The sequence below is a fragment of the Branchiostoma floridae genome, chromosome 13 (genome assembly GCF_000003815.2).
Source record: "Branchiostoma floridae strain S238N-H82 chromosome 13, Bfl_VNyyK, whole genome shotgun sequence".
Taxonomy (NCBI): Eukaryota; Metazoa; Chordata; class Leptocardii; order Amphioxiformes; family Branchiostomatidae; genus Branchiostoma; species Branchiostoma floridae.
In genome coordinates this window covers 21,805,723-21,820,436 of record NC_049991.1, presented here as the reverse complement: position 1 = coordinate 21,820,436, position 14,714 = coordinate 21,805,723, and the positions used below count along the sequence as shown (strand labels likewise).

At 44.1% G+C, this 14,714-nt stretch overlaps 1 protein-coding gene across 1 annotated transcript; it reads right to left on the bottom strand.

Moving 5' to 3' along the window:
* Positions 1-216: 216 nt before the first annotated feature.
* Positions 217-14,604, bottom strand: LOC118428665 (protein FAM227A-like). The gene is made up of 15 exons (XM_035838777.1): positions 14,443-14,604; positions 13,644-13,874; positions 13,208-13,386; positions 11,483-11,596; positions 9,969-10,016; positions 7,022-7,120; positions 6,516-6,620; positions 5,519-5,645; positions 4,721-4,849; positions 3,875-4,118; positions 3,209-3,380; positions 1,834-2,069; positions 1,559-1,633; positions 666-738; positions 217-222 (listed from the first exon to the last, which is right to left on the bottom strand). The coding sequence occupies exons 1-15, from the start codon at positions 14,561-14,563 to the stop codon at positions 217-219; spliced, it is 1,959 nt and encodes a 652-aa protein (XP_035694670.1). The 5' UTR covers positions 14,564-14,604.
* Positions 14,605-14,714: the final 110 nt, after the last annotated feature.

Below are 14,714 nucleotides of genomic sequence, written 5' to 3'. Positions count from 1 at the left end.
GAATTTGCATCAGACTTTGCTTTTGTTCAGCTGTTGAAAAAGCTGGAGAAACACACCCTGCAGAAGAGGAGATACTCCCAGTGTGTATCTTCCCTTTTTTCCCTAGTCAGAGGGTTCCTAATGTTTGCTTTGGACGATATATATCCGAAAGCTTTCCTTATGGTCAATTAGAAACTGTGATTCCAATGTGTTACTCATGAGTTTCATGGTAATCAATCACTCCTAGGAGGAGAGCATAACAGACAACAGGCTGGCAGGTCCTTGTGTGTCTGTGGGTGGAGCAATTGGTCATGGATATTAGCTATGTTTTCCATTAGGTTTCACATGTGTGTCCTTCAGTCACACATTAAAATCACAGTAGAAAAGTGTCCCAGTATGTGTCTACTGTATGACTGAGCTTTGCGATTAATTACAACTCAATCTATTCTTATGTCGTATCCTGATAAATAGATTTGGACATAGAAGGGGCTGTCAAATGCTGAACGTGTTGCCAGATGCATAAAAAATGAGTACAAATTTAATGTATAATGTATAAAACCCAGGTAGTAGGTAGACATCATAAATACCCGCACAGCTCCAATTTTACCTGGCAGGCACTAACCTGCATATGCAGGTGGCATTTCAAGCCCCGAGTGGTAAGTAAGCATACTAAGTACTGTACTCACGTGATGCTCCAACATGAGTAGGTCACACAGGCGCCGAACCTCCTTACGGTTGGACAGCAGACTCGCCTGCTTCCTGCATCAGCACAAGACACGTTTTAAGATGACAAGCTTCCAAGGCAACTTTGGCCACACTTTTTTTCTATTCATATGCTCGCACCAGTTTTTATGCTCCCAAGGGATGTTATCCATATCACCAAGTCCACCTGGCCTAACAGGAAAGACCGGTCCTACCTCTGCTGCTCCAACAGCCATCATGTCCACACACGGACAGACAGACACACAAACCTACCTCTGCTGCTCCAACAGCCACCATGTCCACACACAGACAGACAGACAGACAGACAAACCTACCTCTGCTGTTCCAACAGCCATCATGTCCACACACACACAGACAGACAGACAGACAAACCTACCTCTGCTGCTCCAACAGCCATCATGTCCACACACAGACAGACAGACAGACAAACCTACCTCTGCTGCTCCAACAGCCACCATGTCCACACACACACAGACAGACAGACAGACAAACCTACCTCTGCTGCTCCAACAGCCACCATGTCCACACACACACAGACAGACAGACAGACAAACCTACCTCTGCTGTTCCAACAGCCATCATGTCCACACACAGACAGACAGACAGACAGACAAACCTACCTCTGCTGTTCCAACAGCCATCATGTCCACACACAGACAGACAGACAGACAGACAAACCTACCTCTGCTGCTCCAACAGCCATCATGTCCACACACAGACAGACAGACAGACAAACCTACCTCTGCTGCTCCAACAGCCACCATGTCCACACACAGACAGACAGACAGACAAACCTACCTCTGCTGCTCCAACAGCCATCATGTCCACACACAGACAGACAGACAGACAAACCTACCTCTGCTGCTCCAACAGCCACCTTCTCTGTTTCCTCAGGAACTTGGAGTGCTCCTTGGTGCTCTCCTCCACCAGCCTAAGGAGCAGACAAAGACACTCATGGTTTCCTTGTGGGTTACTGTGATATAATTGATGCATGCATTAACTTTAAGGGAAAGTGTTCTGTACATTTCGGATATTTTACAATACAGTAGCTGAAAACTGATTTTTTTTCAAAATTGGAAAGTTTTCTTGTTCACATGATGAAATAAAATTTTTCTTTAGCTTTGTCCTGACCTGCTGTATCCCTGCTCCAGCTGTTTGACACTTTTATACCCCTCCTTCACCACGTCGGAGTACGTCTGCGTCTCCATGGGGGGCAGCCGCGTCACCTGCGTGCGGCGTACCAGCACGTTCGTACCAGCGCGGGGCTCCAGGTTCTGTTGCTGCAGGAACCGGGCCACCAGCGGGCTGTTGCCGTGGATGTTGAACACGGCGTGCGCGAAGTCCGGGCCGCGGCCAGCGGGGTGGGACTGGGGGAAAAGGAAAGAAAAGTGATTATCTTGCTCCAATTTTGGTCATTCAAGAGCTTTTCTTCCACAGGGCACGACACTTTTTTTTACAGAATAGAAAGCTTACTTGCAAGTTCATGCCTGGAGGCTAATTGCAAGTACATGGTAGAAACATATGGAACATACATGCAACAATGGATAGTGATAAATATTATTGTAAAAAAAAGAATACTTGAATACTTGTGTTCGGCTATTCTACAGGTTCAATGTAGCACGGAAATTCCCCTAGCTCTTTTCAACAAGCACAATCTTGCTTCAATATTTACCCCACTGACGAGCTGATTTTTGAAAGGTGTAGTGGGTTCTTTAATGTGCGTAAGGTTAATGGCTCTCCCCACAGGACCCCATTTTACGCCATCTGACAGTGTGCTGTAAGGTACCGTATGTCTCTACTACAACTGCTTATTAAGACAAGGGTAAACAAACATCTGTCTTCATAATCCAGTACTGTAACCCAAAACGCCTTTTTTTAAAAAGTGGATCCATGAGCCTTGTTTTGTGGTGAAATTCAAGTAAATAATAATAAAAAAAAAACTTCTACTAAGAGCTAATCTTCCACTGGTTGTGACCGACTGTCTTATGAATGAATGGTTTATTTTCGCGTCATGCGACATACAATGACATACAATGGCAGCCTTTATATCTCTCGGCTGAATTGCAGTATGTTTTACACATATTACAATTAGAATGAAAAACAATAGAGGTACATAATTCAACACATTTTAAAAATAACAATAATTACTTTTAACATAACTGTATATACATTCAAGACTTATTCATAGCTAGCATTTTGAACTATTAAGCAAGTCGACAAGGTACGGCAGTGTAGTCTTCCTATACCTAGAGGTTCTACAGTGGAATTGTGTTATCTGGTGTTTGGACCTGAGGTTTCTGCCATGTAGGCTCACACGGTTTGGCGGTAGCCATTTTGAGAAAGACGGAGAGCTCAGCAAAGAGGTACCAAACTTTGTACAGAGATCGTGCCGTCTGTTGCACAGAGACGGAAGTGACAACTGGACTAGAGCTTACTGGTTCATTGTACCACTGAAACTCTTTTAAACAAGCAAAATCACAAAAGCTTGTCATTAATGAGTTTTTACCTCCTTCTGTCTCTTCCTCCTGACGAAGTCCTCATGTGCGAGAGCGTTCAGCATCTGTCGGTCCGCCTCCGTCAGCGGGGCGGCGGGGGTGGCGTCCTCGTGGATCGGAGTGAGCGTGCGGTCCTGCTGACCTCCGACCTCCTCGTCAATCACAGACGACGAAACCGACGATCTGGAAACGCGAAACAAGGATCATGGTTCAACGAAGACGGACAAATTGTTTGGATGTCTTGCCGTACTACCTAGTTCTCACCCTTGAATCAAACCAAAGACTAATTGACTAATACAAGCCAAAGATACAGGCTAGTTAGCTGTACTGAATTGTTCTGCCAGTTCACTCTAGTGACGCTGAAGAAGAGTGATGGATGTCACTCTAAACAGACGTAAATCTCTGTTTTTTATCCAGTTGTAGAGGTTGAATTATATTTGAATAAAGACACAGGCAATATAACATTTGTGTTCTAAAGTTTAGTAACAGACCAACCTGGACTGTAAAAGGGCTATACTGTCCAAATCAAAAAGGAAAGAAATGGAACAGCCTTCATGACTGACCCTACTTCTGGCAGGTGACTCAGATAGCAAAGATCTGGGAACGTCCATGTCTCTACAGTGTTGGCACTCAGTCTTTCTGCATTACAGCTGAATTGTCACAAATTGAAGACAAACCTGGAGCTGGCCTTCAGTGGTTGCTGGGGGGGTTTCAGGGTCGGAGAGCTGGAGCTGGCCAGGGATGACATGGACGATGCCCCAGCCAACCTACCCGCGTGGGTCGGGGAGCGGTGCTTTGCGGGACTGAGGCTGCGGGCTCGCCGCGGGCTGCCGCGGACGGACAGCTTGGACAGCTGCTGACTCAGGCTCATGCTGGAGGAGTGGCCGCTCTGCTGATCACCCGGAAGGTCGAGTTCTAACGCTGGGGGAGGGGGTCAAGGTGGCAACAAGGTCATTAGTCTAGGGTAAAGGCAGCTTCTGGTCACTGAGAAGGTCGAGTTCTAAGGCTGGGGAAGGGGGAAACAAGGTCATTAGTTGAGGTCAGAGACAGCTTCTGGTTACAAGGAAGGTCAAGTTCTAACACTGGGGGAGGGGGGTGACAAGGTCAGAATAGAGACAGCTTCTGGCCTCTGGGAAGGTCAAGTTCTAATGCTGGGGAGGGGGGTGACAAGGCCATTAGCCAACGGCAGGGAAATCTGGTCACTGGAAAGGTCGAGTTCTAATGCTCGGGGAGAGGTGCAACAAGATCATTAGTCAAAGTCAGAGACGGCTTCTGGTCACCGGGAAGGTCAAGTTCTAAAGCTGGGGGAGGGGGGCAACAAGGTCAGCAAAGAGACAGCTTCTGGCCCCTGGGAAGGTCAAGTTCTGACGCTAGGGAGGGGGCAATAAGGTCATTAGTTAGGAAATATGTCTGTTGTAGTCTAGGAAAAGCCGACCTGTCCCATGTATAAGTATATAAGTATGAGAAAATCCTCTCCCAATGTTGCTGTGTTGGCATAACGGTAAGTAATTTGGCCCTGGGACCCAGAAAAACAACAGGTGTCCTACCTGACTTCTTCTTCTTGCCCTTCTTAACGACCTGTTTCCTCATGTTTGGAGGCTCCAGGCTGTACAGGTTCCAGCGCAGGTAGGACCGTGGGACAGGCTTGATGCCTGCAGAGGGAGGGAGGGAAGGAATGAACAACAAATGAAGAAGTACACTCAGTCTGTTTCCTCGTGTTTGGAGGCTCCAGGCTGTACAGGTTCCAGTGCAGGTAGGACCGTGGTACTGGCTTGATACCTGTGGGGATAAGGAAGGAAGGAATGAACAGCAAATGAAGGAGCACAATTCTTGTTTCTGCATGTTGGGGGGCTCCAGACTGTAGAGGTTCCAGCGCAGGTTGGACCGTGGGACAGGCTTGATGCCTGCAGAGGGAGGGAAGGAAGGAATGAACAACAAATGATGGAGTACACTGTTTCCGCATGTTTGGAGGCTCCAGACTGTACAGGTTCCAGTGCAGGTAGGACCGTGGGACAGGCTTGATGCCTGCAGAGGGAGGAAGGGAAGGAATGAACAACAAATGAAGGAGTACACTGCATGTTTCCTCATGTTGGGGTGTACTGGTACAATTACTACAAAACCATTTTTTTCCTTCTTGGACCTGAGTCCAGAAAAACTAGACATGAAAAAAAATCAGTAGCCCGGATTTGGGACTGACTAGAAAATGAACACTGTCAGATACTAAGTAAAAGGTGTTAAAGGGGCATACAGGTCTAAGAAGAGGGAATGGAGGAGAGTTGATAGTCATTTTTACCAAGTTGCCACACTTAAGGTTTGCCCACCTGCCACCCACTCCCAGGTGAGGTCCGTCAGTTCTGCCTTGAAGTCGTCCCCGAACTGCTGCCAGGATGTCGGGAAACAGGCGCAGAAGGCGCTGTACACGGACTGGGCAAGCAGGTCAGGGTACGTCTGGGGGGAACAATGTGACTAATGTAAGTTACTGTACTGTTCTGTTGTACAGGGTACGTCTGGGGGGAACAATGTGACTAATGTAAGTTACAGTACTGTTCTGTTGTACAAGGACTGGGCAAGCAGGTCAGGGTACGTCTGGGGGGAACAATGTGACTAATGTAAGTTACTGTACTGTTCTGTTGTACACGGACTGGGCAAGCAGGTCGGGGTACGTCTGGGGGGGGGAGGAGTTGAACATCTAAGGAATTAGTTTTACTTACTAAGGCATCAGTTACATGGAGAAGACATCCATGTGTGAATACAGTACAGTAATGTCAGGGGGAAAACAAGTAAGTCTGGCATTAGACAAAAGACTGTCTCCAGCTTAATGCTTCTTACTGTTCCACTCATTGTTTGGGAGTCCAATTAGGGAGACAAATACAAGTATCATAAGAAGCTTAGGGTCTAGGAAAAAATTGTTGTGGTTCCTGTTTCAGTTTTTCAATTATGGTTAGTACTCAGTAGGTAGGAATTATCTTTTTTTCTTGCAATATTTTTTGGCTGGCAAAAACTCAAGTGATATTCAAGGAGAACATTGTGACTTAATGTAAGTTTAACTAAAGGAATTGTTTAACTAATATCTAAATAAGGCATCGATCAGTCACACGAACACATCCATGCCTGAATACTGTACACTCAGTAAAATCTGTGTTATGCTTAGGTCACGTTTCCAAACCAGGACATGTGACGAGTTCATGATACTGGGAAGTGGAGCCCAGCTTTACTTCCCATCCAAAGCACTTCCACACATCGACACCATTAAACGACAAAGATAGTTTTCTGTGTCAGAACCAACCCCCGCCCCATGACCTTTGCAATCATTCTGACCTCCAGGAAGACCTCTCGGTACCGCGGGTGGTCGGCGTACATCAGCAGCTTGACGTAGTTGTGCGCGATCCGGTTAAACAGCTTCGACTGGACTGTCTTGTCCGGCTGTAAACAAGATGTGAGGATAATATCAGAGAATGGATAATCATCATGACAGTCACACTTTAAGTGATTTAACACAAAGGCAAGGCAATGCTGACTTTTTCTACTTAACACTGCAACATTGAGGTAATTAAAAACTAATACCTGGTGTTCAAACTTTGTTTATCTACAGGAAGAACAGCTGGCAGACTGTCAGCTAAAAGCAGATCTAAATAAAGCTACAGTAACTCCCCAGTAGGAAACGGATGTGAGGGCATCTGACTATACATAGGAAAAGTTGGTAAAGATGGCCAAGGACTGCCAAAGATGGAGGGAGCTAGTTCGTGGCCTATGCCCAAGGATAGGCAGTAGTCCTAAGTATACCAAGAAACTCCCCATGCAGTCTGTACTCAGTCTGTACTCACCATGTACCTCTGCAGAAAGAACCACCAAAAGGTGTCCAGTAGGATGGAGTCGGACATCCGGGAGAAAAACAGGCGGCAGAACTCGGGTTTGTAGTTTGGCTGGGAGGGGGGGGGGGGGTATACAGAGAATAATATTGGCACATACAAATGTAGTACAACACATTTACCACCTCTGAGTTTTTCAGTCATACAAGTTCTTTATCTAATGCTGATAATCCTTAGCTGCAAAACAAGTGTCTTTTTTCAATATTCAAAAGGTAAGTGTACGTTTAGGATAGGCAAATTTACAACAAAGATGAGCAATCTAGAAGTATCATAAAACTAGATACTGGAAAACCTGAAAGGGTCTCAATTGGCTCAGTTTGAGTTATCATAGTCCTGCCACAAAATATGCAATATAGTAGGAGCATCCTCACTAAGTACTTTCAAACAACACTTGCAACTACATGTAGATGTGCAAAGGTTAGGTGTGACAGGTGGTTCAGTGTAATAAAACTAGCTGCTGCCTACAAAGCCGGAGGGTGGTTATACCTGCTTAACACTCTCTACATACAAATGCAAGCTGGTGTGTTCTGCCAAAGAGTGGTTATACCGGTTATACAGAAGCTGGTATGTTATGCTGAAGGGTGGCAATATACCGGCTATATAATATATACTATTAGATTATAATGTCTCTCCTAATATATGTGCTCTGTAGGCATCACGTACAACTCACACATGCAGACAGCTGCTGTACAAGGGATAGCTACAAAAGGGGGAGGGGGGCAGAATGATGCAAAAGTCAACATCAACGCGTTGGAGAAAATGCTGCAAATTAAACTTTATTAATCAGCACATGCATTAAAAAAATACACATGCAATAATGTGATACATGCAATTATGAACCATAATGGAATATTGCAACACATGCAACAATGCAACAATAAGCCATGCAGCAATACAGGACACCTCGGCTGAAACCTTAAACCTTAACCACCAGCAGTGCATCAGTAACTGCAGACTCAGAAACACTCAGGGACAAACTTCAAGTTCCAATCAATTCTTGGCATAAACAGTTTCTATCCACAGATTGTAACATGCATTGGCATAATATCGGTAGTAAGACTTATACCGGTAGATTAAAAATACTGGAACTTAAAGAGATCTACACATGCAACAATAATTATTTCTGAGCTGTGCACACTTCAGACATCTAGGTGTCCAATACATCATTTACAAAGCATCGATAACAATGCATTCGAAGACAACAAGGCCAAAAGTTTTCAGTATCTTTTTCGGAGTAGGCAGCTCGTCGTGGGACGAACACACTGTCACATTCATTGCCAAATTTATAGATCATAATTACACATGCTCACGGCACAAGACGAACATGATTCAACAACAATCTTGAATTTCTGTTGGTGACCTACAACTCATGTAAAAGTGTGAAGAACCGTTGCATAATAGCCCGGATCTACGACTGAATGGGCAAAATTGAACGTACGCAGCCATTTTCCCGCCATTTTTATATCTACGCTAGCAGTAAAGTGTTACGTCATAGCGGTTGTGACGGACAGGAGTTAAATGAAAATTCTTGACAGTATACGTCCGTTTTCTCATGACATTTTGTATGCTCATGCAGGTTTATGTTTTATGCATTTACTGACAGAAAAGGAAGGAACATCAGAGGATGTATAAAGGTACATAGCGGCAGTTAATTGTGCCGTGTTTCTTCCTACCGGTATTTTTTACCCCCTCCCAACCACGCGCCCGTTCGCCGTGTAATTCCGCAGCGTGTTACAATTACAATATTACGCTTTTAGCAGGACAAGAGTGGCAGAAAAGTTACACAGAAGAAGTGGCAAGGGTAATCTATAACAGCAACATGTAACTGGAGAAAATGATGTGTTGACAATTTGTCAAAACAGTATGGCTAGAGAAATCGTCGTAAATGTACCGGTATTATGATAATAGATGTTAGATGAATCCTATCTCTGTTGCTTCTGAGCCGAAAATATCAGCTTTGACTTAATCAAATATGAATAAAAACTTGCTAGAAACTTGAAGGTGTGAGGTTTCTGAATCTGCAGAGGGAGAACCTTGGGTGCATCTGAAACAGACGTGCAGAGAGAGTGATCGGGAAGGAGTGCCAGGATGCTGCTGCACTAACGCTGTCATGTCAGAGTTTCCAGGAAGAGTTAAAGTGTCAGATTATGCTGTGCCTGTGTAGCCTGAGTATCATCCTCCGTAGTGACCGCTGGCTCACGACTTTCGCTTGCTAACCGTGGTCAGTGAGCCAGCGATCACTACGGAGGATGATACTCAGGCTAATGCCTGTGAGGTTCCAGGAAGAGAAGTATCAGATCATGCTGTGAGGTTCCAGGAAGAGAAGTATCAATTTATGCTGTGAGGTTCCAGGAAGAGAAGTATCAATTTATGCTGTGAGGTTCCAGGAAGAGAAGTATCAGATCATGCTGTGAGGTTCCAGGAAGAGAAGTATCAATTTATGCTGTGAGGTTCCAGGAAGAGAAGTATCAGATTATGCTGTGAGGTTCCAGGAAGAGAAATATCAGATTACTATGAGCTTCCAAGAAGAGAAGTATCAGATTACCATTAGGTTCCAGGAAGAGAAGTATCAGATTACCATGTGGTTCCAGGAAGAGAAGTACCAGATTATGCTGTGCCTGTGAGGTTCCAGGAGGAAGGTGGTGATCAGAAAGTCTGCGGCACTAATGCTGTCAGAGCTTCCAGGAAGAGTAGTATCAGATTACACATACAAATGTAGATAATCCAGGAAAAGTAGTGTCAGATTACAACATTCCATCACCATCATGTTTTCACCTGTGACAGAAATACATTGAGTGAAAGGTGTGAATGAGTGAGTGAGTGAGTGAGTATGAGTGTAAGTGAGTGAGACTGAGTGATTAAACAAGTGCCCAGGTGAGTGACCCAAGTGAAGTATTACCACCTTGTGTAACACCTTGTACAGGTGGATGTCAGCATCCTTGGGAGGAACCTGGACCACACAGAAAACAGAACACTTATTGTTAGATACAATCTCATACAGGAAACAAGACGCCTGTGTTAAACATGCAAGCTAAATAACATGTACCTATAACACCCACTGTTACACTTACATCAGATTTCAAACATCCAGTGTTTGATTAATCAGTATTTGAGTAATATGATCAGTATCGAAACCGGCATGCTGTTAAACATTACATGTTACCAGGGAAGTCTCCAGCTTTGATTTTTTTGTCCTTCTTATTGTTACCGAGTCCAGATAGTTTATTTTAGCTGTTAAACCAGTTATTTAAAGCTTACAAAAATACCTTTTCATCAGTTTCAATGTTAACGCTAGTTCACCTTTATCCGTTGGGTAACCTAAATCCGTTGTTTTAAAAACTGGGCATTTGCAGATATCACGTCCACGGACGATGATTTTCAACATGTTAGATTTTCAAAACATAGTGTTTTTTTTCAAAATATTGCAGTGTCCATCGACTTGATAACCCTAAAAACCCTGTTTTTAAAAACAGCGGATATGGGGTACCCCACGAATAAAGGTGAACTAGCGTTATCTGAAGATAAAAATTTTGGGGCGGACAGGTGAAATTTTTGTCCCAACATACAAATTTCCATCCTTGGAGTCAGACAGGGGGTTGATCCTGAAGACAGCCCTGCATGTTACAGAACATACCTACTCAGGTTAACAAACTGTGCTAACCCCCTCCTACTGTGGTACATGCAGCCTGATATGTACCCAACTGGTTATGGTAGCACTCAGCCAGGGTTGAAAATAATACTAAGGTATATGTCAAACCAGTTGTTAAACAATGAGTAAGACATATTGTTATTGTGCTTAAAATAACTCGGGAAATCAACTGGAATCATTCACAGTTGTCCAGCGCTATACGGTATACCTGTGATTGTCACGTGAAGCCATGAAGCCATACATGTATCTAACCTGAGATGATAATATTACTATGTGTGCAGTATGGATCATCTAACAGACAGTAGCTATATCATACATGATGGGTAAACTGCAATTACTGAAATTCAAATTTCTGCTTGAAAATTGGTAAGTGGGACTGGGCTGGTAAAATGCCCCTCTGTTTGCTTGTGAAACTAACGGGCATAGCAATCGTTGTAAAGGCCTCTGTATGCAGAATGGTACAAGTACCAGGTTACTGCAGCAATAGAAACTTTTATATATAATGTAGCTTGTTTTATGGTTATAATAAATTTAAAGGATTGTTTATTCATGTTTTGATCCGAGAAGGTTGCTTGATCCGACCACACACGGACCCACCAGGGTCAGCTTAATTAGCTACAGGCAGGCGGGACAGTCCGGGGCTCATTCCCGGACCGCTCTTCAACGCGTGCTAGAGCACTGAAACCCGTATCAGCCCTGGTACAAGCCAATAACTGTTTCTACGTACATTATCATGTTGCAGTTGTTTAAGGAACGGTTATCCATACCTTGTTGTTCAGGTCTGTGGCAGCATCGGTCACTCTCTGCAGGATGACCTCGGGCGGGGTGTCGCCTGGCAACGGGGTCAGGTCACTGGGGTCGTACCCGGGATACTGCTGCAGCTGTGAGTGGGATAATAAGGGAACAGTTGACTGGAGAGCAAACATAACCTCAAATACATTAAGGTCTCATTGATGAGTTTTGTCTTCCCATAGACTTCCATGTTATAATTCGTGGTTTACATATGGGCGCGTTCATAATGAAGCTACGTGAAATTTTAGCAGATTTTTCATTCTATGTTGAGCACATTTACCCTATATCGTGGGAAAAAATTGCCAACGTCAACTACACATAGAATATTTTTTTATAGCAATTACAAACTACGATTAGTCAATTCCCAAAAAAGGCACTTTTTCGTTGTTAGTGTACAGCCGCACCACTCAGAACCCAGGACTGTGTACCTCCGACCTAGCGCGCAGCTGCAAAACTTTACCTGCTAATTTCTTTAGTCTGTTACAAACAAACTTTCGCCAATCTAACTTTTGAGATCAGTTCCGCTGGCTAAAAGGCAATTTCTCACCGCTAAAAACGTGCGTCCATGCAGCCGTTTATTTTTTTGTCTTGGATCTATTTTAGGGTACCCACTCGGAGTAATACATCAATGAGACCTTAAAGCTACAGAGTGACAACAGGCAGTTCTGAAGAATGTATCTGAGGTTTATGTGTCATGAATTTTTCGATCTGAGCACTTGTCGTCTCTTCGTTCAAGAAATCGCTATCCCAGAACCTTGCTGGCTTCCTTGTTTTCACTTGCCGACGCCAGATGCCATATTTTGGCCCAAATTTGAGTGGATTGTCCTGATTTGATTTTGCTGCGATTTTGTTCGGGAGAGGTCTTCTCCACCACCACCAGGAGCCGCAATGTGGTCTAGGAGAGGAGGTTGTTGAAATTCCATTCAGCATGGGAGAGCAGTTCTACCACTGTGACAATGTATCTGAGTGAGGTGCACCCCTAAAATGAGAATTCTATGGTGGCCAGAAATTGATAAAAGAAAAGATTACAAGTATAGGCTCATGTCATTAACATTCATGTCATCATTCAACATTTATTATCATTCCTCAAAAGTACATAGGCAGGGGGAGCTATACAAAGCCTCCCTGAATTGGGTACAATATGTACAATAAATTTGCTAAACAATCATAGTCAAAACGTTAAAACATACACGCTATGTGCTATGCAGCATTGTTATACAGTCTGAGGGCGCAGTGCACGAAAGACTGCTTCAGTCTTTTCGTTCTGGCCAGGTAAGCTCATGACCTGATTTGGTACTTTAGGGGTGCCCTAGATATTTATTCAAATGACTCATGATATATATATATATATATATATATATATATATATATATATATATATATATATATATATATAATTCTTTATATGAACCACTTAAGAATTATAGATTTGGGGATTTTTATGTCATTTTCCAGTGGCCACAGGGGTCAACGACATGGGGAGGGAGATGGCTGAAATATGCTGTATTTGCTCTTAAGCAAATGTCAGCCTTTCTAGTTGTAATTTATCAAGTATGCTGTAGCATTTGCAAGTCACATTATGATTGCAACCAAGTACTAAGCACTTGATGTGTTTTATGAATGGAACCTAGGAAGAATAGATGACATTTATGCTAATTTAATGCAAATGTCTCATAAAACAAACAAATAAACAAACAAACCTCGACGAGTCTGGGCTCTCCCCTCTCCTTCTTCCCTTCTAGAGACTTGTCTGATTTGTCGGACCGCTCCTTGGTGACGCCGGGGTCGGGTCGTCGCCGTGACCGCACCTCTGGGAGCATCTGGGACGAACGGCTGGCGTACACGCTCGAGAACTCATCCAGCTGGCGCTTCTCCCGCTCTGGGGTTGGGCAAAAAATATGAAGGTAAGACTATGATGTCAAATCAAAGACCGCATCGTCTTACCTTGGTGGAATATCTTGTGAGTTTCTTCTTTTAATCATCATTGTGATTCTGTCTAACATCTTCCCACAGCCTCCATTAAGGCTACTGACAATTCCATATACTACAAGTGCCAGGAAATTGAACTTGAAAAGTTGAAGACAGGAAATATCTTGGGGTCAGGTGAGTCATCCTCGTCTCAGCAGGACAGCCGACTCTCGATGACCAGGTGTGTATAAACAACAACAAATAAACAAACACACAAACCTCTCTCCCTGACCTTCCTTCTGAGTTTGGAGCTGGACCTCATGAGGAGGGGATCAGGTGAATCGTCCTCCTCCCGGCCGGACAGCCGGCTCTCGATGACCAGGTGTGTGTAGGACTGGAACTCCTGCTCCAGGTGAGAAATCCGCTCATTTACCTGCTGGATTGAACCAATCAGGAAGGCTGGAGGGGGGGTTAAGTCTTATTCGATTGATTTTTGTCTTGACTTTTTCTTCTTTTTGTTTCCCATTGGACTAAAGTCAAATTTGTCTTCACCCATTTACATATCAATTCAGAGGTTGAGGTTTCAGTTATAAACCTGCTGCTCAACAGGTCTTGACAGACCAAAGACAAAGAAAGAAACGTCTGACAACACCAATATGATACCTAGTCGATTGAGCAACTGTTACCATGTGCATCTACCTCATTTCCTACGCAGAGGGGACCAAAATATGACTTCCGTACAGACATACTGCAACCTCAAAAACAAAATGTGTCTACGGTCAGGTATGAACAATCGCTTTGTATACGAATTTCGACACGTCTCAGTGGCAAATAAAGGTAAGAGTCTCAATTGGGCGTAGCTATTAAATGGTGAAAAACTTTTGATGAGGACAACTGAAGATCAAATTTCCCGCCACAGCGTCCCATAGCAACAGGTGCGTACGGACCAAACTTGTGATTTATCAACAAGAAACCGCTCGTTTTCTTTCATTTTACGTCGATTTCCACCCTACAAACGGAAGGATACGGGCCGGGACTTCCTGCTGTTTCTGCAGCGCGCGGTGTTTCTGCTCCACGGAGCCGGCCGGAGCCAGGAGGTCCTCCTCCAGCAGGTTCATGGGAGACGCCGTGCGGGTGATGGCCGCCATCTTGGTTTGTTGTCATTGGTGACCGGAAGTTCTATGGGCGAGCCGACTTACGTTAAGGGGGAATATTTAGGATGCTGGTCTTTAGAGCTTAACTTTCTCTCTTTTTCCCTCTCTGTACAATATTAGATAAAGTATATTATCTATAGTTGGA